This window comes from Canis aureus, chromosome 28 (genome assembly GCF_053574225.1).
Source record: "Canis aureus isolate CA01 chromosome 28, VMU_Caureus_v.1.0, whole genome shotgun sequence".
Taxonomy (NCBI): domain Eukaryota; kingdom Metazoa; phylum Chordata; class Mammalia; order Carnivora; family Canidae; genus Canis; species Canis aureus.
In genome coordinates this window covers 24,856,437-24,884,346 of record NC_135638.1, presented here as the reverse complement: position 1 = coordinate 24,884,346, position 27,910 = coordinate 24,856,437, and the positions used below count along the sequence as shown (strand labels likewise).

At 36.4% G+C, this 27,910-nt stretch overlaps 1 protein-coding gene across 3 annotated transcripts in view; it reads right to left on the bottom strand.

Annotated features, from left to right (window-relative positions):
- The window catches only part of CPA6 (carboxypeptidase A6), a 310,860-nt gene that overhangs the window by 82,146 nt on the left and 200,804 nt on the right, over nucleotides 1–27,910 (bottom strand). For all 3 annotated transcript variants that reach the window (XM_077876673.1, XM_077876671.1, XM_077876672.1), the window contains 2 exons: nucleotides 7,302–7,426; nucleotides 1,190–1,304 (listed from right to left, as the gene is read on the bottom strand). In XM_077876673.1, coding sequence (XP_077732799.1) covers nucleotides 1,190–1,304; nucleotides 7,302–7,426 — 240 coding nt within the window. The remainder of the gene's footprint in view (nucleotides 1–1,189; nucleotides 1,305–7,301; nucleotides 7,427–27,910) is intronic.

The following is a 27,910-nucleotide window of genomic DNA, read 5'->3' as shown; positions in this document are numbered from 1 at the left end:
AGCAGCATATATATGTATATATTGTATATATATCTTATGTGTGTATACGTATTCATGTATATGCATGTACATATCTATATAGATATATTTAAATTTTTTCTAATTTAATTTTTTCTAGTGCATTTTATAGTACTCTCATGTGCCAAGCTATCTAAAACCTTCCCATTGCTTCTAATTTCAAGCTTCTAAAACATATGTTGGAACATGAAATATATGAAAATAATTTTGAAAAAAGTTATTATCAAGAGAACCAAATATTCTCCTAAGAATATAACAGAATCTCATTATTACTATGCCTGATACTCCTTTGCTCAATTCAGGGGAGGCATGGAAAATGTATGTACTTATTCATTCTGTCATCAACTACCTATTTGGAGGTCTCTATTTGCCTTGCCACTGGGGATATAGTAGTGAACAAGAAAAAAAATGGCCTGTCCTCATGGAACTTGTAGCTTATGAGGAGAGAAAGGCATTAATTAAATAATCCTACAATTACATACATGAAAACTATGATAGATATCATATCCATGTGCTGTGGGTGCATGCAATATGCTGGGGTTGGAGGTGGGGAGTTCTATTCCCATCTGTAAGAGTAGAAACAGCCTTTTTTTTTTTTTTTTTTTTTTTGCTTGAGCTGAGATTCCAAGAGTAACTAGCTAATGTCCAGGTGACCAGGATGTGGTGGTGGGAATGAGGTTGTTGTAGAATAAATAATCAGAAGAATAAATAACAACATGTTAAAAGGCTCTTAGTCTCCACAAATTATTCTTGGTCTCTGAGAGGTTTCAACTTGTGCAGAGGCTGTGGGGCAAGAATCAACATTCACTCCACCTCTTATCCAAATCATTGCCCTCAAACTCTCACTAGATCTACCTTCCAAGTCTTTTTAGTTAAGGTTTTTTGCAACTGCAATTATGGCAACATTACCTCACTTTTCCAATGCACTTTCCAAGTCCTTTTTAGGAGTGGGTTGGGCAAAGCAAATGAAATTCAAATTATTTTGCTACTTATAAAGGCTTAATGGAAGAGTTAAAGAACTAAGGTGTCTGGGGACTATAAGAGCTTTATGCATTCTCCATATGACCCCTGCCTCTGTCTTTACTCTTTTCTCCCAACCATTAGACCTAAATGATAAAGATGCATTTATTAAAAACAAAACAAAACAATGAAAGCTCCTCTGATTACATACTTCTTCTAAAGAGTGATAAACTTCATAATTATATCCAGAGAGGTATCTTCGATTTCTCTGGGTTCGCAAACTGCTTGCCTTTTCCAGTGTGTTCTGAAGATCTTCTATGAGGATCCTGGATTTGAAATGATAGACATGATAAAAATTGAAGATTATAAAATTGAAGATTATATAAAAATCAGACAACTTGAAAAGAAAATTATGCATCTATGAAAAAGAGGATAGCAAATATTGATATTTCAAAAAATACCAAATGTTGGAAAAATGTTCTCTTTTTGGAAATAGAAACTGTTAAATTGGATAATGAATATAAAATGTAAAATTATTTGCGGATGTTCTCAAATACTACTACTACCATGGATTGAACAGCTATAAGAACTGAATAATGGGTATGAGCATTTACATTTATTATCTACTTAGGAACCATGCTATGTATTTTATGTACACGAGTTTAGTTAATAACCCTATGGGGTAGATTTTTTTACTTCCATTTTACAAACAGGGAAAATGAGCCTCAAAAGGGTTAAGAGCTTGCTAATATCATTCTGCTAGTGAGTACAGAGCCAGAATTTGAACTTGGAAAGTGAACCTGAATTCTAGTCTTTATACTTTAAGTCTGATGCGACATTATGAACACCAAAACAAGACAACACAAAAATAAACGTTTTCAAAGATTTTAAAAAAATGTTTAAATGTTTACAAAATTGAGCTGTGGTATATCGCTCCACCTACTCTCCCTATGGACTTCCTTATACTCCAGGGGCTGGGAAACTGAAACTTCTTTCCTTGACCCTCTTGCAGCCTTGATTCTGGGTATATATTTGTGAATGCTGGTAAGATGGGAAGTTAAGAATGAGGCAGAGGCTATCTCCTACTGTTGCTGTGGCCATGTGGAAATTATGGAGATGTGGCTGTTTAGAGGCAGTCAGGGTTGCTTTACAGTTTGAGAGGCAGTTATGGTAACAACAGTGGTGGCTGGAGTAGCACAGCAACAGATTCTGGACCTCTAGACCATTCATTGCATGAGGGAGAAGTAAATTCTATTTGATTTAAATCATTGTGTTTGGGGATCTGTTATGGGTTGAATTGTGTCTTCCTCTCCCCCAATTCATATATTGAAGTCCTAACCTCTAGCACCTCAGAATGTGACCTTATTTGGAAATAGGATTGTTGCAGATGTAATTAAACTGAGGCCACCAAGATGAACCCTGATCCAATATAACTGGTGTCCCCTTATAAAAAGAGGGAAGATGGGGATCCCTGGGTGGCGCAGCGGTTTAGCGCCTGCCTTTGGCCCAGGGCGCGATCCTGAAGACCCAGGATCGAATCCCACGTCGGGCTCCTGGTGCATGGAGCCTGCTTCTCCCTCTGCCTGTGTCTCTGCCTCTCTCTCTCTCTCTCTCTCTCTCTCTCTCTGTGACTATCATAAATAAATAAAAAAAAATTAAAAAAAAACTTTTAAAAAAAAAAAGAGGGAAGATGAAAAAGTTCTAGAGGTACATGATGCTGATGGTTGCACAATGTGCATGTACTTAATGTCATTTATTTAAATTGGTTAAATAAATGGTTATTTAAAATGTTTATAAGTGCATATTTAAAATGGCAAATTTTATGCTGTGTATATTTTACCACAATTTTTTAAAAGGGGGAAATTAGGACACAAAGAAACACATAGAAGGAATATATGAAAAGGCAAAGATGACAGTCTACAAACCAAGGAGAGAGGCCTGGGACAGATCCTTCCCTCGCAGCCCTCAAAAGGGCTTGATTTCAGTCTTCTAGCCTCCAGAATTATGAGACAATAAATTTTTGCTTTTTAAGCCAGCCAATCTGTGGTATTTGTTATGACAGCCCTAGCAAACTAATACAGGTCTCTGTTCAGTAACTAGACTGTATCTTAATATAGGCCCTAAAAGACCAGTCTGAAAATTAAAATAATTGTGTTATGGCAATTCTAGCCCCATTTTCCTTGTCAAGTAGTCAACAACAGCAGATTGATGAGAAGGAGCCCCAAATGGCATTTGTAACTGTTGTATTTTCTTAGTCCTTTACAGCTGATGATTATTCCTACCCTAGTTGCATATACTCCTAGGATCGTGATTAGAGCTATTGAGAACTTTCCAAGTGATGTCAATGCTCAGTATAAAACTGCCTCCCCAAAGCTTCTGGGGTGGGTGAGGGGGCTCAAAATGTGAAATTCCACTGCCAATTTTTACAGGTATTTAATTCATAAAATGATTGAATTTTTTATGACAGAATGAGTCATCTCATCTGTCATGCCATTGAGAGGGGCTGATTACCCAGGGGCCAGACACACGGGGTCACATTATGTCTGCCTTAAAGATGACTACAGCTATATATTTTGTATAGTTGTACAGAGTTAATGATAATCTTTTGAAAATACCCCAGGCTACAATAATAAAACTCAATTAAAATGATCTCTACCTACTGCCCTGTGGAATTTAATCGACTCTTGTGTGTTATTATCTTGGGATCAACAAAATGAATAATTCTAAATGATTGTCTTCCATGAAGAGACAACTGATTTAAAACACTCATTTTTTAGATTCCATTCTCTGTGACATAAAGTATGATATTTTATTCTATATCAGTTCCACATGACCTATATTTAATGGCAGGAAATAGAGAGTTGTTAAAATAACTGGTATATTTCCTTCTACTGAATTGTAATTAATGAAGCATGTGAGCTGTTGCTGAGCACCTATAGATATAATTACCAGGCTCCTTCCTTCCAGGCATTCAGAGAATCAAAGCACACCTTCAAAGTTATAGTGACGACTAAAATGTGTTCAATATGAACAATAGTTTTATGCACAGCTGTGACTCGACTCTGTTCTAGAAGCACAGATAAAATACCTTTCTGCAGAAAAGCATCTCAGCACCTTAATAAGGCTGTAATTCTCTTTCTGGCAGGGAAGTATTTGTGTGGACTAGGAAGGAATGTCACTGCTGCTTTGCACCCTGTGGCTCAGCCTTCCACGGAGACTAAGGCTTTTACCATCCACTCACAGAGCCATGAGCCCATCCCAGGCCTTACCAGACATCATCAGGGATCTTCCTGCCAGTTTTAACAGTACAACCATTTGCTAAAAAGTTGGAGTAATTGAGGTTAGTCACTTAGGATCATGCCTCTCAGCCCTGAAATTGTAGGTTTCCAAATAAAAGGTATGTCATTCCTCCTCCCCATTAATACACTACAATGCACTTCTCCCTCCAGATCCTGCACTGACTCTTTATCTCTTCACCACTTCCTCTTCCCTTGTGCCTGCTAGGATCCTGCTTTTACTGTAAATACACTTCCTACATTCTCATCTCTTCAGAGAACACTCCCTTCTCATATTCTTGCCCTAACAGAAATTGGACTCTCTCAAGGACAGATTCTTTTGTGGCTTTCTCTCGTGCCACTCCATCTATCATGGGACCAGAAGGGAAGGAGGTCAGCATTCCCCTGAACCCCCATTTCTCCTTCCACATCAATCTCCTTCCAGAAAAAGCTCATCCTGCCTTTGGCATCATGCTATTCCTTGTTTCTTTCCTTACTATTTCTGGATAGTTTCTGATACTCCCATTCCAGGAGCACATTCTGTCTCTTTATCTCTAATCTTGCCATCAGCCAAGGAGATTCAAAACTGCTGTACTGGGGACACCTGAGTGGCATGCCTGGAGAATCTGCCTTTGACTCAGGGCCTGATCCTGGATTCCTGGGATCGAGTCCCACACTGGGCTTCCTGTATGAAGCCTGCTTCTCCTCCCTCTGCTTGTGTCTCTGCCTCTCCTTCTGTCTCTCTCATGAATAAATAAAAGCTTTATAAAAAAAAAAACCCTGCTGTATTGATTCTCTGGTGATTTAGTCCATCCATTCTCAACCACATCAGTCTCAGTAATTTACACTCCACGTTAGCCAAATCTTCCATGACTACTTCCTGAATCTTGTCACCAGTCATAAATGTTCTATGCCAGGACTCTTTTTTTTTTTTTCTATGCCAGGACTCTTGATCTTAGCCTACACTTGGTCAAAGTTTTCTTCCATTTCCTTGTTGCCCTCAGTCATGCTAAATTTGCTTTCAATATAAGGATTGTTATACTCTTCTTGATTCTTCCATTTGACTCCATCATTCCTCCTGACTCCTCTCCTTTCCTATCCAGATTTGACACCAGAGGTGAATATTTCAACCAGTATCCCACTAAGAACCTCAACTTCCTTGCTATCCTGACCTTTCTGTGGTCCTAATCCAACAAAACCTCAACTCTGTATGAGTACTACAATCTCCCTTCTTTTCAACAACCAATTTTATTGGTTCTTATCCCAGTTTTTCTCTTGGTAACACTCTTCAGCCCTTGTTTCTTCACCTTCAGGAGATATTTTTTTCTTCCTATTCCATGTAGAAAATTTAGCCATTAGTTATGATTATGATCTCTTTCAAGTTGTTGACTATCCTCTTTATAATCTTTTTTTCCCCTCTTTATAATTTTAATGAGACTTGCATTTACTTCTTCAGTCTTACTGGATAAGGTATCCTTCCCTAGTGCTCAAATCCATTCCTCCACTGGTGCATTCTATTCTGTACCATCAACAGCTCCTTCCCTAGTGGACCCATCCCTTAGCCCACAGATATACCAAAATTGCCCCCTATCCCCTAAAATCCCAAATTTCAAGCAGTCATTGATGCTACATCTCCTTGTAGTCACTCTTCATTCTCTGCCTCTCTCCTTCTTTTAATTTCTAAGAGCGGTAGTTTGCTCTGCTTCTCCATGTTCTCACCTCCTATCCACTTTTGTCTACGTTTTCTGCTCCTGATAATCTAATTCCTCATTCCTACCAGGAGAGTTACCAACACAATTTCCACTGACAAATCCGAAGGAAACTGGTCAGTCCTCTTCTTGCTGGACATTACTGCACCACTTGGCACTACTGATGTTCTCCCTCTTAAACGCCCTTTCTTCTTTGACTATCTTCCATTTGCTCCATTCTTACTACTTAACTATTTCTTAAGAAGAATACAAAAGCCCAAACCAAATACCTCAAGATATTCAAATCTATTTGAATTTATTTACTCAATCACCCAGCTTAGATTTGGGGCTGTCACTGACTTCTTCCTCTTTCACCTACATCTAAGCAAGTGCAGGGTTGAGGTGGTTTTGTCTATCAACTACTTCTTAAAGTTTTTTTTTTTTTTTTTTAAGATTTTATTTGTTTACTTGAGAGCCAGCAAGAGAGCATAAGCAGGGTGGGGGACAGAAGAAGAGGGAGAAGCAGGCTCCCCACTAAGCGGGGAGCCTGAGGTGGGGCTTGATCCCAGGGATCATGTCCTGAGCTGAAGGAAGATACTTAACTACTTGAGTCACCCAGATGCCCCTTAGCTGTTTTTTTTTTTTTTTTTTTTTAATGTTCTCCTGATCCCACTATTCTGGTACTGACTCAAGGCCTCACAAATTCTTACATGGACTATTATTGTAGTCTCCCATTGCCACTCCACCCCAGTTACACCTGGCTCCCTTGCTTACATCCTCCAAGTATGTGGCACCACACACTAGATAATCTGAATTCCTAGCCCCGTGTATCAGATTTCCACAACCTGGTCTTCCCTCAACCTCCTCAGCATCTTTTATTTCTACTCCCCATGTTTGTACACTAATAACACTGAACCACTTCAGTTCCAGAACGTATATTATATGGCTTCTTCCCTTTGCTTGCACTGTGCCCTCTGCCTGCAAGTCCTGAGGATCATCGTCTACTTAGTGGTCATTGCTCTTGCAGAGAGCTTTATCTACCCCTGCATTCCTACTCACTTTCTAGGCATTGCTAGGCTGCTCTCCTCTCCTCACACAGAGAAGACCTTCTGTGTATACACTGATCACCTAGTGGTAATGGTAAAATGATATGCCAATATGGTTCCTTTCCCCTCCCCCATTACACTAATAAGCTCATCAAAGAAGCATATTACTGCATGCAGTACATTCATGTCTGTTTTTGCAGTTTGAAAAATAGTCTTGAAATGCTATTGTAGGCACTCAACAAATAACCTGAATACAGTTCTCATTCAATTCAGTTTAGTACAAATTAATTAAGCAAGTGAAAAAGAATGCTTACTTGTACTGGATGTTGGCTTCCTGTAAGAATGCTAACAGGGCTTGGGAACCATTTTGGAGAATATGGACATCAGTAACTGCTCCTTTTGATACATAGGAGATACTGCTGGGCTGCCACAGGTCCACCTGTAGTGCAGGAACCAACCTATAATTCATATTCAGTGCAGGTGGGGAAAGATCCATGTCACAATGTGAAACATGTCACCTTATTTATATTCAAAAACACCAAACACATTTTAGATCCAGATTCAATGCTTTCATCATCAGAGTAAAACTCTTATTTGATTTTTGAATTAGGTCTCCAAATTAGATCGTATCCATAATAGAATTTGATCATAATTTACAAGTAACAGTTTAAAGACCAATATACATTAAAGCCACAAGGTAAAAACTAAATAAAAATAGTTTTGTGTGACTTTGATATTCTTAAATATTATTACACAAATACTTGAATAAGAGAAAGGAGGACATAAACTACCTTTTATTTTACTACACAACTGACCTGTGGTAGCTTGGCAACATTTAAATGAAACTTTAAATGGAATACTCTCCAGGTACTTCCTCATTTCCCCCAACACAAGCACGCCTTTTATCAATTCCTACCCGGCCTTCACATGGCAATAGAAACATCCCTTTCCCAGGTCAGACTTTTCCACTAGGGCAGTCTCCTTGTCAGAGTTCTTAGAGCAACTCATGCTTTTTTCATTATGTAATTACATCTTATCAGAATGTAAGCTCCATTTAGTTACCACCTCATTTCAAGTGCCCAGAATGGTGCCTTGTGCACATCAGCAGCTCACTGTTGTATGCGTGTAGGCCCCATGTAATATTCACTCTATATTCACCCCACGTTCAGGGTTTTGCAGGAAAGCAGGAGCCATGTCTGTTGGGCTTACTGTGGTGTTCCCATGGCCTTGTCTAGTGCTCCATGTTCATCACTGAACTTAGCTAGAAGGCAAGAGAGCCTTAAGTTCTGCACAAGCCTAGAGCTACAATTTTTGATTAGGCATAGTTTGCCTTTACAGACATATCGCTGTCTTCTCTGTGTTTGGGACTCTTTTCTTCCTGCATTTCCAGCCTTAGTCTGTTACAGGGCCTTGGTTTCTGATCTGAAAAGATTTAGTTACTTTATCTTCACTTAGATGTCAGTGTCTGCATTCTGTTGGGAACTATAGAAGACCAAAAATACTTTGTGACTCAAGGAACTATACCTCTAGTGGTATAATTTAATCTTGAACAGGGTAGAGAGGCATTTGCTTTGGGGACAAAGAGTCTGCCTGTATTTTTTAAAGCACTCCACTAAGTTGCAAGGGCAAATCTGACTCAGCTAACATGCTAGTCCAACAATCATAGAAAAACAGAAGTGTGGGGCTGGAAGGGATGCTGAGAGGTCATTTGATCCATCTGTCAGCCCTTGGGCAAGGATACATCTAGGACTGAACAAACCTGTCCCCAGTAGATGTATCCAAACCACATCTTTTAAGTCTCTAAAACAGGAGAGTTCACAACATCCTAATGTAACTCATATTCACATTTAAGAAGATTGCAGACATTTTTCTTGATCCCTTATGCTGCAGCACAGCTTCATTTTTTCTTATTCCATTTTCCAGTAAGGAATGACTGGTTTCTTGCCTTTGTTAGTAAAGTATGTTGGTATCTTTCACTTTTCTCTATACGTTAGATTTTCTGATCCTTTAATCATCTTTGAAACCTGCCTTTAAACCCATTATAGAGACAGTTTTTTGATATTAAGGTTTGCTGCCATCCCTTAATGCCAGTAAAGATGAGGAAATAGTGCTGCATTTGGAAGGTAGAGAACCGTAAGAACTGAAAATAATATGAAGAGCCACTCTGGAAATTAGTTGATGTGTCATTTTCTAGAGCGTATGCTAAAAAACGAATCCTCATCCTCTAGAAGATAGTAGCTTCCCTGCAGGGAGGTTCCAAGTGACATATCCTACCACCTGACTGACCTGCAGAGGGCTTCTTAGGAAGCCTTTCTGACCTGCTTTGTCAGAAAGCAATTGGTCTAAAGGAAATTAACAAAAATAGTTTGCAAAATCAGGAATTGTATTCTGGTTTGATATTAGGAAAGTTAGTTAAAATGTACTATCAGCTTTTCTCCAGTAAAATTTTGGGGAAAAGTGCTTGGATACATGACATGGGCATTTCAGTCTGGGGGGGCAGGTACACGCCTATATCAAGATATAGGGGACAGTAATACTCATGTGAGATTTGTAAAATGTCCTACTTTATAGGTATTTCTGATCTTTTCAATAAAGCCTTGAGGTAGGAGTTAATGATAGATACATTTAAAGAATGAGAAGACTCAGATTTATAGAGGCAAAGGCAATTTTCCACAGATGAACTGCTCCAAAATGGTGACACAGCATGTGCCTAACTCCAATTCCCATACTTACTCACTGAGTAAGTGTCTTTTGGATCTTCTGGTGAAACAAGCAGCTTCCAACTTCCTGACTTAGTGTTTGACGAGGTCTAGTTGGCAGGTCTCATACTCTGGTCTTTCCTATCAGGGGTTATTTGCCTTATAAATTAATATGCAGGTATTTCAAAGCTTAAATCAGCCTACTCTGGGCAGGCTGCCATCATTTCCTTAGGGCCTGATCACATCTGGATAAAATGATAAACTGTCTTTGAAAGGCAAAGCTGGGTAACACTTTATAAAGATAACAAAGGATCAGTAACCTTGTCAGGATGGTCTCTGATTGTATGCCAACTATTGCAAGTCTTTGCTGTAAACAGCCATCTGATATTCCAGGGAAAGGATGCTCCTTTGTAAAAAGTTCTGGCCTTGGAATCTAGTGGTTGTTTCCATGTTTTCCTTTCCTCATATGATTACTAGTCACATAGAGCCAGATCTACTTAGGAGGTAGAGGTAATGAGGGGTCCCTAGATGGCTCAGTTGGTTAAGTGTCTGACTCTTGATTTTGGCTCATGTCTTGATCTCAAGGTTGTGAGTTCAAGACCCACATTGGGCTCCATGGTGGCAGTAAAGCCTACTTAAAAAAGAAGAAAAAAAAGAAGAATGGAAGTAATTTAATATATGATCAAGAGTATGGACTTTTGAATCTGAAGGCCCTGAGCTGGGATGCTAGCTCTGGGTAATACTGGCTGTGTGACTTTGGGGGAGGTTTTAACATTTCTGAGCTTCAAATTCCTCATTTGTACTTTTAAGATAGTTAAAAAACCTATCTACATACTTTTCTGTAGGATAAGTTGGAAAAATAGAAGTAAAACACACAGCAGAAAGTCTGGCACATCGTGGAATCTTAAAAAAATATTATTTATTGTTTCTTTCTTTTTGAAAAGCATATAAAAAGAAAATCTGGAAGCAGTAAAGATAAAGTTCTACTTTGAGTGTTTCTGAGTAAAATGACGACTATAATGAGATTATTCCCTTATTGAGACATTAAAACCTACAGATGGCTTTAAGGAGGAGAAGAACCAATAAATAAACCAAAAATATGAACAAGGCTGGAATGTTTCCTAATGGAAAGGCAAACAACTGGATTTGAAGCCACTGTAGCCTACTGGTTAATTCCTGGGACTCTAGAGTCTGACTTTGCATGATTAAATTCAGGCTCTCCACAGTTAGCATCTGTGTGATATAGGGCAAGTTCCTTAATCTCTTTGGGACTTTCTTCAACTGTAAAATGAAGATGATAGTTACACTTCCTGGTTGTTATTGTTATGGGATTATAGAGACTATAGAAAATGCAGTCATTAAGAGCATAAATTTTGTAACTCAAGACAGGATGAGTTTGAATCCCAGTCTTGCTGCTTAATAGTTGTGTGACTCTGGGCAACTTACTTTAGTTCTCTATGCTTGTTTCCTCACTTATAAAATGGAGTCATAAATACATTTTATAGATTTGTTAGATTTAAACTAATATCTATAAAATACTTTAAACAGCACCTGGTGTGGGGCACCGGGTTGGCTCAGTGGTTGAGTGTCTGTGTTTGGCTCAGGTTGTGATCCTGGGGCCCTGGGATCGAGTTGCGCATCGGGCTCACCACAGGGAGCCTGCTTCTCCCTCTGCCTATGTTTCTCTCTCTCTGTGTCTCTCATGAATAAATAAAGTCTTAAAAAAATTAAACTACCTGGTGAACAGAGGTCATTCATTAAATGATAAATAATTCAAAATTCAAAAATAATGTCTTTGCAATTAAAAAATATATTTTAGTCTGGCATGAATTTTATGGCTCTTCTGGCCCTTTTGCTGTTTATTTATTGGCCTAATCCAGCCTTCATGAAGCATCTACCTGTCGTTTAGGCCTATGGCTGATTACATATCAGCCATCTGAACCATGGCTGGTTCAGATATCAGTGAAGGTGTAGTCAGTGTCCCTTAGCAGTTTCAGAGGAGTCCTACATGTGGATATTGGGAAGATCTGGTGTTTCTTCAGCTTGGGAACAGATGGCCTGCTTCCCAGCTGCTTGAGGTAACACAGAAGCATGAGAGAGGAGAGTCTTACTCTATATTTACTCTTACATTTGGTTTGGAAAAGTGTTAAGCACTTACGTGTCACGTAACAGAGATCTTACTGCACAGAAAAGCACCCTCTCTTATTTACCCTAACAATTGTCTTTTTGGTCTGAATTCATTTAACCTTTTTGAATCTTAAGATCTTTGTCAGGATGCCTGGGTGGCTCAGCGGTTGGGTGTCTGCCACCTAAATTTTGTCTACTCATCTCATTCTCAACTCTCAAGTTTTTATTTTTTAAAAAGATTTTATTTATTTGAAAGAGAGAGAGGGAGAGAGAGAGGGAGGGAGAGGAAGGGAGAGAGAGAGAGAGAGAGAGAGAGAGAAAGAGCGAGCATGAATAGGGAAAGGAACAGAAGGAGAGGGAAAAGAAGACTCCTTGCTGAGTAGGGAGCCCAATGTGGACTCGACCCCAGGACTGGGATCATGACTTGAGCCGAAGACAGACTCTTAACCAACTGAGTCACCCAGGTGCCCCAACTCACAAGTCTTTAAATTTTAGAGTGTCCACTTCAGCAACATAAAGAAATGCTTGTATTTTGTGGCTATTATTTGTCCTTGTTCTACTTCTTAGGACTCCTTAACATTTCAGATACCAGGGGGCTGCTAGAAGGGAAACTTAGCTAGAGATCTCCTGTAAACTAAAGGCATTGGTAGGTTGTTAAAATTTGGGGACTCATTTTAACTAGCTTCAGTCTCTCTCCCTTACAAAATGCTAAGTTATCACTTCCCTAAAGCACAGGCCCAATAAATACAACAAAGTCTCCAGGAATTTAGGCAACTCTTATTGTTTCACTATTATAGAAAGATGAAAATATATTAACTAATTAGGGATTAAAATAATCATAAAAATTAGTGGAGGCCCAACAGCGGGATAAAGTAAATCCAAATGAAAGCATTGCTTGTAAATTTCATTATATTAGAAATTCATACTACTAGGACAAATACTAGTCATCATAAAAGCATTATTCCTATGACATTAGGTAAAGGTGGGAATGCCTGGTGAAGCTCTGTTTTGATGTTCAAGTTTTCTCTCCGATTCTCTTCAAGGCTGAATGCTGATTGTCATAATTGGATAATAAGTCTCATTTATTCAATAAAGTACACATGTTGTAAAAAAAGAAAATGATTTCTAACATTTCCCAGGACTATTAATTGGTACATTCACCAATTTGAAAGGATTATTGAAGCCCATCAGTCAAAGATTCTTGGAATATATGGGTAGTCAAAAGAGATTTATTTGCTTGTTTCAACAAGTGGTAATCTCAGAAAGATGGTGTTAGAAAGAACTTATGGGATTTGGGTTTGTGTTAGGTGATTTTGTGTGGGGCTTAAGGAACTGGGATTTTTATTTGGGTTGAATGCTATAATGAAGGGAATTCCACCATTGGATATCTTGATAATATTACTTGCAAGGTGAAAGAAACAATTAGAGCTATAATTGATAAAGAAACAATAGTCATATCAGCCAAACAAGGTGGAGGTTTTGTCATTTTTCTGATTTGGAATATATATATTTTTGGTCTGTGTTTAGACAGGATCACAGGGGTCTCATTTTTATCTTATTTTATGAAGAACACAGAATGGTCTTGTCTGGTGTTGGTACTCTGTAAAGTGTTCTAATAGGAGAAACCCAAGGTCTAGCTGTTAGTGCTGGGATGGCTCCTGGCTGCCAGAGCTGTTTTTCTTCATCTCAGGAAAAATCACTATTTTACTAAGGTCATGGGATAACTAATGGTATGCCCAATGAGAGGTACGAACTCTCTGCATTATCAGGCCAGAATGGCTTGGAGGAGGTGATTTGAATACTAGGTCCACTGGGGCTACAGAATGAAGGATGTAGACTTGTGATGGTCTACCAAGGAGAATTAGGAACTCAATGACATCTGACTTTGGCACCTGCATCTTTCTGTAGTACCTGCATAGCATATAAAAGAGTTGATACTACTTAATTCCTGCTCTCTAAGTGAACACTTGAAGACTTAAAAATACTAAGGAAAGGTTTCTAACTGCTCCACTTGAGACTGAGAATTTAGCCACCACTCAGGAAAGTTATTAGATCAGGGCAATATTATTTCATTATATTTTGCTAGCTTAAAATAATTCTATTCTTAAGAATTGAGTTAGCATTTTTAGCCTGGCTTTGTAGAATGGATAAAAATAATCAGAGATCATCTGATGCATCACTTGAATATCCATTAATAAGGACATTTGAAGATAAGAGCCCCTGGGCTGCCTCCCATCAAGTAATAGAGATTTCCTTCTATTTTCTATTGATGATTTATGGTTTTAACATAGACGATTTTTTCATAATATTTGATTGCTACATTCAGAAGTATTTCATTTGGTGTACTAAAAAACAGTATGTTAACACATTTATATTTTGGATATTTTCTGGAGTTTAACACGCAGTGAAAATTCACTTCAGAGTTTGTTTTGCACAAGAATTCTATGTATCACAAAAAAATCAAACCTCATCTTTGGCTCGGTGAGAAAATTAATAGAAAGTAAAAGAAATAGCTTCATTCTGGTTCTGTGTAAAGTTTGCTATGTCACATTTCAGAGACTTAATCTTCCTATTTAGAAATAAAGGGCTTGAAGAACATTAGTTCTGATTTTCCCTTATACTCTATAATTCTGCCAGACTCACTGTGCTTTTCTGAGTATAAAAGTTTACATTTTCCTAGGAAAATCTCTTTCAAGTTCATTCATGTTTTCCTTATTACTCTCAGAGTTATAAAAAAGGCCTTCTAAACAATTCTGCACTAATATCATATTTCAGTGATCAGTTTTATTGACTTATTAGATCAGTAATGAAAATGATATATAAGGTAACTATTCATTTTTTTTAAATTCTAATTTTTTTCAACCCCTTTACTCAAAGCATTTTTCCAAAGGAGTTGGAAAATGATAAAATAATTATTTGCTTCCACATTAATTGCTAGCTGATAAAAAGGCCAGTGAGAAATCCTTAAAGTAGAGGCCAGGTGATCAAGTGACAGATAATCATCCTTTGAACAACCCAGAGGATCTGGAGATTGTTCTGTCTCTCTGTTGTTTATGAGAATAGACTGATTTCAAAAACTCAGCTGTAAGTACCCCACATCCATTCATTCTTTACTGAGGTATCTACGGTGTTTCAGCCATCAAGCTATATTCTCAGGATACAATGATGAGTAAGACATACCTTGGCCTTCAAGGACTAAACAGATGTTACATGCTCAGTCTATAAAGGGAAGACACACCAAGACTGTTTATTTACATCTGGAAGGTAGTTTGAGAAAAGTTTCCTAGGAGGCGTTGTTTATGCATAATACTGAATGAGGAGTAGGAGTTAGCCTGGAAAAGGTGAGAAGAGAGAAGCGGGACTTAAAAGGCATCATTCAGAGACTTCCATATGAAGGCGGTTTGTATCAAGAATGGAAGAACTAACATAAATAAATAAATAAAAATAATGGAACAGCTATGTTGAAGTTTACCTGAGCCCTATGACCCTGTCAAACAGTGATCCCACTGCCCCTTTGTATTTTTAAATGGCTTACTCTAATGAATGATTCATAGAACTTCGAAAAGACTCACAGATTCCCTTTTTGTTTACCTATGACAAGCTCTGGCATAGACCCTCAGATTCCCATTCTTTGTCTCATAAATAATTAGCTGAATGGTTTGTCCCCATTAATCACGCCGAACAACATGCCTGTTACTTCAACAATTAAGCTTCTCTCTTTCCACCAGGGCCCTGAACTTTTTTCCACCCTCACTGGCTATAGCCCCTCTGTAACAGTCCTTCCTGAGCATCAACTGACCTCATAGTGAAACATCCTCTGATCAAGTCCCTTTCAGCCCACTTCCCCATACCTGGTTCTTGCTAGCCTTGTTCACTGTTCCTCTTGAAAGAAAAACCCTTTTCTTTCTGACTTTTGAGATTTGTACATGTTACGGTTGACATGTTTACCCTACTGCAGTAGTCTTTTTTCCTGCATTTGCAATAATTCTTTTGAATAAAGTTTATCCTTCCCTAACTCTGAATTTGTTTTTTATTTGATAACACTATACAAAATCATGCTCATGGTTTATTTGGAGGACTGAAAGTAAAGAAGTAGTTCTTTTAACCAATTCCTATGTAATGGAGCTGACATAACTAAAGTTCATAGTGTCATTTAGGGGTACGCAATGAACTAATCCTTGGGTGAAGTCCTGGGTCAAGTTCCTTGACGAGTCCCACCCTTGTATGCCTGTATTTGGGTTAGCTTTCCTCCCCAGCTTTATTGAGATGTATAACATTGTATAATTTTAAAGTATACAACATGTTGACTTGATACACTTATAAAATATAAGTGATTTGATACACTCCATTATGTCATTTAATTACCATTTCTTTGTTGTTGTGGTAAGAACATTTAAGATCTAGTTTCTTAGGAATGTTTCATATAATGTAGTATTTTTAACAATAATCAAAATGTTACACATTACATACCCCAAATTTATCTTATAACTGGAAATTTGTACCCTTTGACATCTCACAACTTCCTCCACCACTAAGTCCCTGACAACCACCATGCTACTCTGTTCCTTTAGCGTTTAAGATTCCACATATAAGTGAAATCATATGGTGTTTGCCTTTCGCCATCTGACTTATTTCACTTAGCATAATATCTTCAAGGTCCAGACATGTCATAAATGTCAGGATTTCCTTTTCTCTCATGATTAAATAATATGCCATTGTGTGTGTATGTGTATACACAAACACACACACACAGTACATTTTTTGATCCATTCATCTATTGACAGACACTTAGGTTGTTTCTACATCTTGACTATTATAAATAATGCTGTAATAAACATGGGAGTGCAGGTATCTTTCTGAGATCATGTTTTCACTTTCTTTGGATATATACCCAAGAAGTGGGGTTGCTGGATCATACAGTAGTTCTATTTTTAATTTTAATGAACCTCCACACTGCTTTCCATAATGGCTATACCAATATGCATTTCCACCAATAGTGCACATGTGTTCCTTTTTCTATACATCCTTGCCAACGTTTGTTATTTCTATGTGAAGTGATATCTCTGTGGTTTAGATTTTTTCTTCTTGTCGGCTTTTCAGTGCCTAGCTCTTACTATGAATGTGTAGTTAAGGTAAGCAGACATCTCCAGAGATAGATACACCAGAAAACAGAAAAGAGGAATACAGAGATATCAGAAAACAGAAAAAAGGAATTCAGAGGAAAGAGATAATACATGGAAGAGAGCAGAAGATGGAAGTCAAAGAAACTGTAATAAGTGCAATGAATGTTTCTGAGGTAAGAGAATGAAACAAGAGCACACTTATGCTCACTGCAGAATTATTTACAATATTCAAGATATGGAAGCAACTTAAGTATCCATGCTCATGGATTGGAAGAATTAATACTGTCAAAATATCCATAATTCTCAAAGCAATCTACAGAGTCAATGCAATCCCTAGCAAAATACTAACAGCATTTTTCACAAGAGTAGGACAAATGATATTAAAATTTGTAGGGAACCATAGAAGACTCTGAATAGCTACAGAAATCCTGAGAGAAGAATGAAACTAGAGGTATCACAATCCCAGATTTCAAGATAAACTACAAAGCTACCATAATCCAAACAGTTTAGTACTGGCAAAAAAATAGACACAAGGTCAATGGAACAGAATAGAGAGCCCAGAAATAAAACCACATTTATATGGTCAATTAATCTATGACAAAGTAGGCAAGAATATGCCAAGGAGGAAAGAAAGCTTTTTCAATAAACAGTGCTAAGGAAACTGGATAGCTACACACCAAAGAATGAAACTGAACAGCTTTCTAATACCATATAAAAATTAATTCAAAATTGCTTAAAAACCTAAATATGAGATCTGAAACCATGATCTTCCTAGAAGAGAACGCAAGCAGTAATTTCACAGATATCAAGTATAGCAACATTTTTCTAGACATGTCTCCTGAGGAAAGGGAAATGAAAGAAAAAGGTAAACTATTGGGATTACACCAAAATAAAGCTTTTGCCCAGCAAAGGAAACCATCAACAAAACAAAAAGTCAACCTGCTGAATGGGAGAAGATATTTGCAAATGATATGTCTGATTAGGGATTAATATCTAAAAAATATAAAGAACTTATTCAACCGAACACCAAAAAACCCCCCTAAATAATCCAATTTAAAAATAGACAGAGGACCTGAACTGACATTTTCCCAAAGAAGACATATCATATCCAAGACCTATCCAACAGACCAATGAAAAGATGCTCAACATGACTCGTCGTCAGAGAAATGCAAATCAAAACCACAATGAGATATCACCTAACACCTGTTAGGATGGCTAAAATCAAGGAGATAATAATAAGTGTTGTCAAAGATATGGAGAAAAAGGAACCCTCATGCATTGTTAGTGAGAATGCAAACTGGTGCAGCCACTGTGGAAAACAGTATGGAGGTTTCTCAAAAAATTAAAAAATAAACTACATATGATTCAATAATTCTACAATCAGGTATTTATTCAGGGAAAATTAAAACACAGTATATGCACCCCTATGTTTACTGCACCATTATTTACAATAACAAGGACATGTAAGCAACTTAAGTGTCTACCAATAGATGAATAGGTAAGGAAAATGTGGTGTACACACACACGCGCGCACACACACACACACACACACACACACGGTGGAATATTACACAGCCATAAAAAGGATGATATCATGCCATTTGACAGAACATGGATAGACCTACAGTGTAATGCTAAATGAAATAAGAGACTGAGAAAGATAAATACCATGTGATTCCACTCATAAGTGCAATCTAAAAGAAGTGAACAAACAAAAAGGAGAATCAGAACTGTGAATACAGAGAATAAACTGATGGCTGCCTGAGGAGAGGGGGCTGGTGTATTGGGAATGGTGAAGGAGAGTGAGAGATACAGATCATTAGTTATAAAATTAATAAGTCATGGGAATAAAAAGCAGAGCATAAGGAATACAGTCAATGATATTGTAATAGCAATGTAATGAGACAGATGGTAGGTATACTTGTAGTGAACATAGAATTATGTATAAGCTTGTCAAATCACTAAGTTGTACACCTGAAAGTAATGTAACATTGTATGCCACCAAACTGAAAAAAATAACATAAATCTGTACATACCTGTAATAAAGTTGAATTTATAAATTAAGCACAATAAAATTAATAATGATAATAACAATTATAACAATATAGTGGTAAAAGTCATGTGAATATAGCCTCAAAAAAAGATATGGTTTGTGTGTATATATCCACACACACACAAACGTGCACACTCATACACTGGAATAGTACCCAGCCATAAGAACAAATGAAATCTTGCCATTTTTCACAACATGGATGGAGCTAGAGGGTATTATGCTACATAACGTAAGTCGGAGAAAGAAAACTACCATATGAGTTCACTTATATATGAAATCTAAAAAAACCAAAACAGAAACAGACTCAGATACAGAGAACGATCTGGTGGTTACAAGATGGGAAGGGTGGAGGAATGAGAAAAATAGGAGAAGGGAATTATAAGTTATAGGGATGTAATGTACAGCATAGGAAACATAATTAATAATATTGTAACAACTTTGTATGGTGACAGATGACAGCTAGATTTATTGTGATTGTTTCATGATGTATATAAATGTTGAATCACTATGTTGTACAGTTGAATCTAATATAACACTGTATGTCAACTACACTTCAATGAAAAAGAAATGGGGTGAAAAAAGAGCAGAATACTCTAAAAAAGGAAAAAATAGAGAATAAAGAAGAGAAGAAATTTAAATTCCAGTAGTTGGAATACAAAGTTGAGGAAATTTCACAGAAAGTAAAACAAAATGGTAAAAAGATGGAAAATAGAGAAAATATAAAAAAATAAGTTAAACCATGCAGTCCAACCTCTGATAAATAAAAGAGTCATAAAAAGTATAGAAAAAAATAGAAGGGAGAATATTATCAGATCATTAATACAAAAATTCAGAACTTTTCCATGAATTTCCAGATTAAAAGGAGTTGAGTTCACAATGAATTAAATAGACCGATACTAATTTACATCATTATAAAATTTCAGAATACTAGGAATAAGGAAAATCCTGCAAGTTTCTACACTTTATGTTAATGATAACCTAGCCATGAGATTTTCATTTCTAGTAATACAGAGAGCAGGGTAACTTCAACATTCCCCTGCTACAAGACAGCTAGAAAATGCTAAATAAAATATAACTAAAATGTCTTTAAAAGTAGAGTGGAGCTCCCCAAAACATACGGGAAATTCCCAGAAGCCTAAAATAAAGAAAATAGCAACTAGATCTGTACACATGTTGACTGTGATGGTAGTCCAGGTTCAGAACTGTGGGTGTCTCTACAAATCACATTGGGAATAAAACTGAGATTCGAGACTCAAAGTTGGGAGCTGGAGCAGATTCTAGCATAAAACTGAACGTAAAAGGACAATCCTCAAAGAGTGGGATTTATTTTTTTAATCTTTAAAAAAGATTTTATTTATTTATTTATTTGAGAGAGAGCGCGCACAAGCGGGGGGCGGGGCAGCAAGCAGAGGGAGAGGGAGAAGCAGGCTCTCTGCTGAGCAGGGAGCCCAATGAGGGACTCAATCCCAGGACCCCAAGATCATGACCTGAACAGAAGGCAGATGCTTACCTGAATGAGCCACCCAGGCATCCCAAGAGTAGGTTTATAAAAAGTCTACATACCAGTAAGTTTTGATAAGGAAGCATTTTGTATTAATAAATGCACCTCTCTAGACAGAGAAAGATGCACCCTCAAGCTGGCCACTCAGAATTCATAGCAATACAGGCCTACCTTAAGAACCAAGAAATATCTCAGACAATCTATACCTAAAGGAACTACAAAAAAGAACAAAATCCAAAGTTAGGCAAGGAAATAAAGATCAGAGTGGAAATAAATAGAAAATAAAAGGGAAATAGAAAAAAATCAGTGGAGCTAAGAGCTTGTCCTTGGAAAGATAAACAAAACTGACAAATCTTTAGTTAGACTTACCCAGAATTAAAAAAATGAGGGCTCAAATAAAGTCAGAAATGAGAGAGGAGAGATTGTAACACATATCATTGAAATAAAAAGGATCATAAGAGACTTCTATGAATAATTACACACCAAAACCTAGAAGAAATAGATAAAATTTTAGAAACATACAAACTTCTATGTTACTAAATCATGAAGAAAAATAAAATCCAAATTGATTGATTACTGGAAGGGAGATTGAATCAGTAATCAAAAACCTCCCAAAAAACAAAAGTCCAGGATCAGACAGCTTCACTAGTGAATTCTACCAAACATTCAAAGATGATTTAATACCTATCCTTCTCGAGCAATTCCAAAAATCTGAAGAGTAGAGGGGTACTTTGGAGCTTATTTTATGAGGCCAGCTTTAATTACCCTCATAGCAAAATGAGATAAAGATATTGTAAAAAATAAATAAATAAAATTACTAACCAATATTTCTGATAAATATAGATGCAAAATTTTTTCAGCAAAATATTAGCAAGCTGGATTCAATAATACTTAAAAATGACATATCATGATCAAGTGGGATTTATTTTGGGGATGCAAAGATGGCTCAACATTCTCAGATCAATCAATGTGATCAATTACATTAATAAAAAATAAAACCACATGATCATATCAATAGATTCAGAAAAATCATTTGGTAAAAACTCTCAAGAACATGGGGATAAAGGGAATGTACCTCAACATAATAAAGGTAATAAATGACAAACCCACAGCTAACATGATAGTCAATGTTGAAAAGCTAAAAGGTTTTCCTGTAAAATCAGGAACAAGATAAGAATGCCCACTCTCATCACTTTTATTTAACATAGTATTGGAAGTTCTGATCAGAACAATTAGGTAGGGAAATTAAAAGACATCCATATTGCAAAAGAATAAGTAAAATTGTCATTATTTGCAGAAGACATGATTTTATATATAGAAAACCCTAAAGATTAAAAAAAAAAACCTGTTGGGGCTAATAAATTCAGTAAAGACGCATAGTACAAAATCAACATACATAGTACAAAATCAACACATAATACAAAATCAATGTAAAGAAATCTGTTGCATTCCTATACACTAATAATGAAGCAAGAAATGAAATTAGGACAATAATCCCATTTATATGGCACCCAAACCAATAAAATATCTAGGAATAATCTTAACCAAGGAGGTGAAAGACCTGTACTCTGAAAAGTATAAAATTCAAGATGATGCAAAGAAATGGAAAGACATTTCATGCTGATAGGTTGGAAGAAAAAATTTTGTCTATACTATCCAAAGCAATCTACAATTTAATGCAGTCACTATCAAAATACTAACAGAATTTTTCACGGAACAATTAATCCTGAAATTTGTATGGGACCACAAAGACCTTGAATAGACAAAGCAATTTTGAAAAAGAAAAACAAAACTGGAAGTATCACAATTTCAGACTTAAAGTTATATTATGAAGCAGTAAGAATTAAGATAGTATGGTATTGGCATAAAAATAGACACATGGACCAACGGGATAGAAAAGAAAACTCACGATTACATGGTTAATTAATCTTCGACAAGGGAGGAATGAATACACAATGGGAAAAAGAAATCTTTTCAACATATGGTGTTGGAAAACTAGACAGCCACATGCAAAAGAATGAAACTGGACCATTTCTTTCACCACACACAAAAATAAACTCAAAATAGATTAAAGACCCTAATGTGAGACCTGAAACCAGAAAAATCCTTGAAGAGGACAGGCAGCAATCTCTCTGACATCAGCTGTAGCAACATTTTCTACATATGTCCTTTGAGGTGAAAGACATAAAAATAAATTATTAGGACTACATCAAAATAAAAACTGTCTGAACAGCAAAGAAAACAATCAACAAAACAAAAGACAACCTGCTGACTGGGAGAAGATATTTGCAAATGACATACCTGATAAAGGGCTAGTATCTAAAATTCATAAAGAACTGATACAACTCAATACCCAAAACACAGATAATCCAATTAAAAATGGACAGATGACATGAACAGACATTTCTTCAAAGAAAACAGCCAGATAGCCAATAGATACAGGAAAAGATGTTCAAGATCCCTCATCATCAGGGAGATGCAAATCAGAACTACAGTGAGGGGCACCTGGGTGGCTCAATCAGTTAAGTGCCTGTCTCCTTCAGCCTAGGTGAAGATCTTGGGGTCCTGGAATTGAGCCCCACATTGGCTCTCTTCTTAGTGGGGAGTCTGTTTCTCCTCTCACTCTCCCTCTGTTCTCAAATAAATAAATAAAATCTTAAAAACAACCTACAGTGAGACATCATCCTTATACCTGTCAGAATGGCTAAATCGCAAACACAAGAAACAAATGATGACAAGGACATGAAGAAAAAGGAACCCTTGTGTAATGTTGGTGGGAATGCTAGCTTGTGCGGCCACTGAGGAAAACGTAGGAACCTTCCTTAAAAAGTTAAAATATGGATCTAGCCTATGATCCAGTAATCACAGTACCAGGTATTTAGCCCTCAAAATACAAAAACACTAATTCAAACACTAATTCACTATGTTTATTTCAGCATTATTTACAATAGCCAAATTATGGAAGCAATCTAAGTGTCCACTGATAGATGAATGGATAAAGAAGATATGACATATTAATACAATAGAATATTATGGAGCCATAAAAAATGAAATCTTGCCCTTTGTAACACCATGGACAGAGCTAGAGAGTATAATGCTAAGCAAGTCAGTCTGAGAGAGATAAATATGGTATAATTTCACTCATATGTGGAATTTAAGAAATAAAACAAATGAGCAAAGAAGAAAGAAGACAAACCAAGAAACATACTTTTAACTATAGAGAACAAACTGATGGTTACTAGAGGGGGGCAGGGGTGGGGCTTTGGGAGAAACAGGAGATGGGGATTAAATAAAACCTAATAAAATGGAAAAAAAAATACCTAGAGTAAATTTAACCAAGGAAGTGAAATACCTATACATTTAAAACTATAACACAGTGGTAAAAGAAATTGAAGAAGACACAAATAAATGGAAAAACAATCTATGCTCATGGATTGAGAAAATTGATATTATTAAAATGTCCATACTACCCAAAGCAATCTACAGATTCAATGGAATTCCAATCAAAATCCCAATGGCATTTTTCACAGAAATAGAACAAACAATCCTAAAATTAATATGGAACCACAAAATACCTTGAATAGCCAAAGCACTCTCAAGAAAGAACAAAGCTGAAAGTATCATACCCCCTGAATTCAATCTATATTACAAAGTTATAGTAATCAAAGTAGTATGGTATTGGCATAAAAATAGACACATAGATCAAATGGGATAGAATAGAAAGCCCAGAAATAAACCCATGCATGTATACGATGGGTAAAGGACAGTCTTTTTAATAAATGGTGTGGAAAAAGCCAGAGAGCCAGAAGCAAGAGAATGAAACTATATTACTACCTAATGGTATATACAAAAATTAACTTAAAATGGATGAAATACTTGAATCTATGATCAAAAGCCATAGAAATTCTAGGATAAAATATGGGTGGTAAACACTGACATTGATCTTAATAATGTTATCTTAGATCTGATTCCCAAGGCAAAGGCAACAAAAACAAAAATAAACAAATGGGAATAAACTAAAAAGCATCTGTACAGCAAAGGAAACCAGCAACAACAAAAAAAGGCAATCTACTGAATGGAAGAAAATATTTGCAAATAATATATCCAATAAGGAGTTAATATCCAAAATTTATTGAGGACTCATACATACTCAACTCAGTAAGAACAAATCAAACAATCCATTTAAAAAATGGGCAGAGGATCTCAAATGACATTTTTCCAAAGAAGCATACAGATGGCCAGCAGGCAGATGAAAAGATGCTAATCATCAAGGAAATCACGCAAATCAAGACCACAATGAGATCACCTTACACCAGTTAGAATGGCTATTATTAAAAAAGATAAGAAATAACAAATTTTAGTAAGCACGTGGTGAAAAGAGAGCCCTTTTACACTGTTGGTGGAAATGTAAATTGGTGGAGCCACCGTGGAAAGCAGTACGGAGGTTTCCCAAAAAATTAAAAATAAAACTACCATATGATCCAATATTTCTACTCCTGGGTATTTATCCAAATAAAACAAAAACACTAACTTACAGGGATGTATGCACCCTGTGTTTACTACTTTATTTACAACAGCCAAGATATGGAAACAACCTTAGTGTGTATTGATGTACAAATGGATAAAGAATATTTGGGATATATACACAATGGAATACTACTTAGCCACTAAAAGAGAATTAAATCTTGCCATTTGTGACAACATGGATGCACCTTGATCTAAATAAATTCAGTCAGATAGAGAAAGATAAGTACCATATGATCTCACTTATGTGTGGAATCTTAAAAACTAAAAAAAAAAAAAAAAAAAAAAAAAAAAAAAAAAAAAAAAAACCTCATGGATATAGAGAACTGAGTGGTGGTTGCCAGGAGGAATGGGAGTTGGGAGATGGGCAAAATGGAGGATGGCGGTTAGAAGGTATAGATTTCAGTGAAATGAATAGCTCATGGAAATGTGGTGTATAACATGGTGACTATAGTGAATGGCATTGCAACGTGTATTTGATGGTTGCCAAGAGAGCAGATCTTGAAAGATCTCATCAAAAGACTTTTTTTTAAACTTTTTTATGGGGATGGATTATGAGTAGTTTTATTATGGCAATCATTTCACAACACTGTGAAGTGCTGAATTATTATATTTTATACCTGAAATTAATATAATATGGTATGTCACTTATACTTCAAACAGCCATTATGCCCTTCCAGACAGGTGCCACCACATGCCCTCACACTTACCACCCTGCACCACTAGGCTCAGGGTCACAATATGCCCCCATCTGTAAGTGAGTTTTCTCACTTACTGAAGTCAGTTCATAAAGTCTAGAAGTGACAGCTTCTTCAAAAGCCCAGGGACCTGTGCAAGGCTCCAGAGATCATGAAGAATCAGAGAAACATGACTGCACCAAATTTAAATACAGTGAACTTCCAGTAACTGGCCCTAAAGAAATGGAGATCCAGAAATTGCCCTTTAAAGAATTAAGAAATAATTATTCTAAAGATGCTCAGAGAACTACAAGACAACAGAGATAAGAATTTAATGATATCAGGAAAACAGTAAAAGAATAAAATTATAAGATCAACAGAGAGTAAACAAACAAAATATCCCAACTAGAAATTTTGGGGCTAAAGAACACAATGACTGAAGAATTCAACAGAGAGTTTCAACACCAGACTTGACCAGTCAGAAGAAAGAATCATTGAACTAGAAGACAGATCAACTGACATTATCCAATCAGATGAACAAAAATTTAAAAAAAAGGATGAAGAAGAATGAGAAAAACTGTGGGACTTATGGGACACCATTTAAAGAAATAATGAAGGGTATACCTAACTGGCACAGTAGGTCAAGCATCTGACTCTAGAATTCATTTCAGGTTTTTATCTCAGGGTTGTGAGATTGAGCCCCACGTCAGGCTCTGTGCTCAGCACAAAGTGTGCTTGGGATTCTCTCTCCTTCTTCTTCTGCCCCTCCTGTTTATGATATTTCTCTCTCTTTCTCTAAGGTAAATACATCTTAAAAAAAAAAGAAAAAGAAATAATGAGTACACCACTGGAATCCAAGAAGGAGAAGAGGTACCTGAAAGGGGTAGAATGTTTATTTGAAGAAATAATGGTTGAGAACTTTCCAAACCTGGGGATATTTGGATATACAAGTTCATGAGGATAATAGGTCATCGCAAAATTTGAAATGGAAAAGATCTTCTCCAAGATATATTATAATGAAAATGTCTAAAATCAAAGACAAAGAGAGATTTTTTAAAGTAGCAAGAGAAAAAAAATACTCTCATACAAGGGAATCACCATTAGGCTGCCAGCAGATTTCTGTCTGAGACCCTGAGGATCAGAAGAGAATAGAATATTTGAAGTGCTAAAAGACACTCACAGCCAAGAATACTTCACCCAGCAAGTTGTCTTTCAGAAATTAAGTCAGATAAATATTTTCCCTAATAAACAAAAGCTGAGGGAATTCATCACCACTAAATCTGCCCTACAAGAATGCTAAAAGAGTTCTTCAATTTGAAATGAAAAGATGTTAATCAGTAACACGAAAACATATACAAATATACATCACACTGGTAAAAGCAAGAATATAGTCATATTAAGAAAAAGCTAGTACTGTATTATGGTGGTGTGTTAGCTACTCTAAAAGTTAAAGGATAAAATACTAAAAATAGCTATAGCTATAATAATCTGTTAATGAATACAAAATGTAAAAAGACGCAAATTGTGAAATGGAAAACAATATAGTGGAGGTATAAAGAGGATTTGTATGTGCTTGATGTTACATTGTTATCAGAGTAAAGTTGATTATTCTATCAATCATGTTTTATATAAGCTTCACAGTAACCACAACGCAAAGACCGACAGTACATTCACAAAAGATAAAGAGAAGGGAATCAAAACCTATCACTATGGAAAATCATTAATTCACAAAGGAAAGGAGCAAGAGAGGAAGAAAGGAACAAGGGGACCACAAAAACAGTAAAAAAACAAAACAAAACAATGAGTAAGTCCTTACCTAGCAATAATAACTCTAAATGTAAATGAATTGAATTCTCCAATCAAAAGACATAGAATAGTTGACCAATTAAACAACAACAACGAAAAACCAAACCAAATAAAATCAAACCAAATCAAGAACCAACTATGTTCTACTTACAAGACACTCACTTCAGGTTAAGGACATACATAAGCTCAAAGGGAAGGGATGCAAAGAGATATTCCAGGCAAGTGAGCCAAAAGAGAGCAGGAACAGCTGTATTTATAATAGACAAAATAGAAATGTATATATTTAAGCCAAAAATGGTAATAGGAGGCAAATATGGTCATTATATATTGTCATTAATATGGTCATCAATAATAATAAGATCAATTCACACAAGAAGTTATAATAATCATCAATATATATGCATCCAATACTG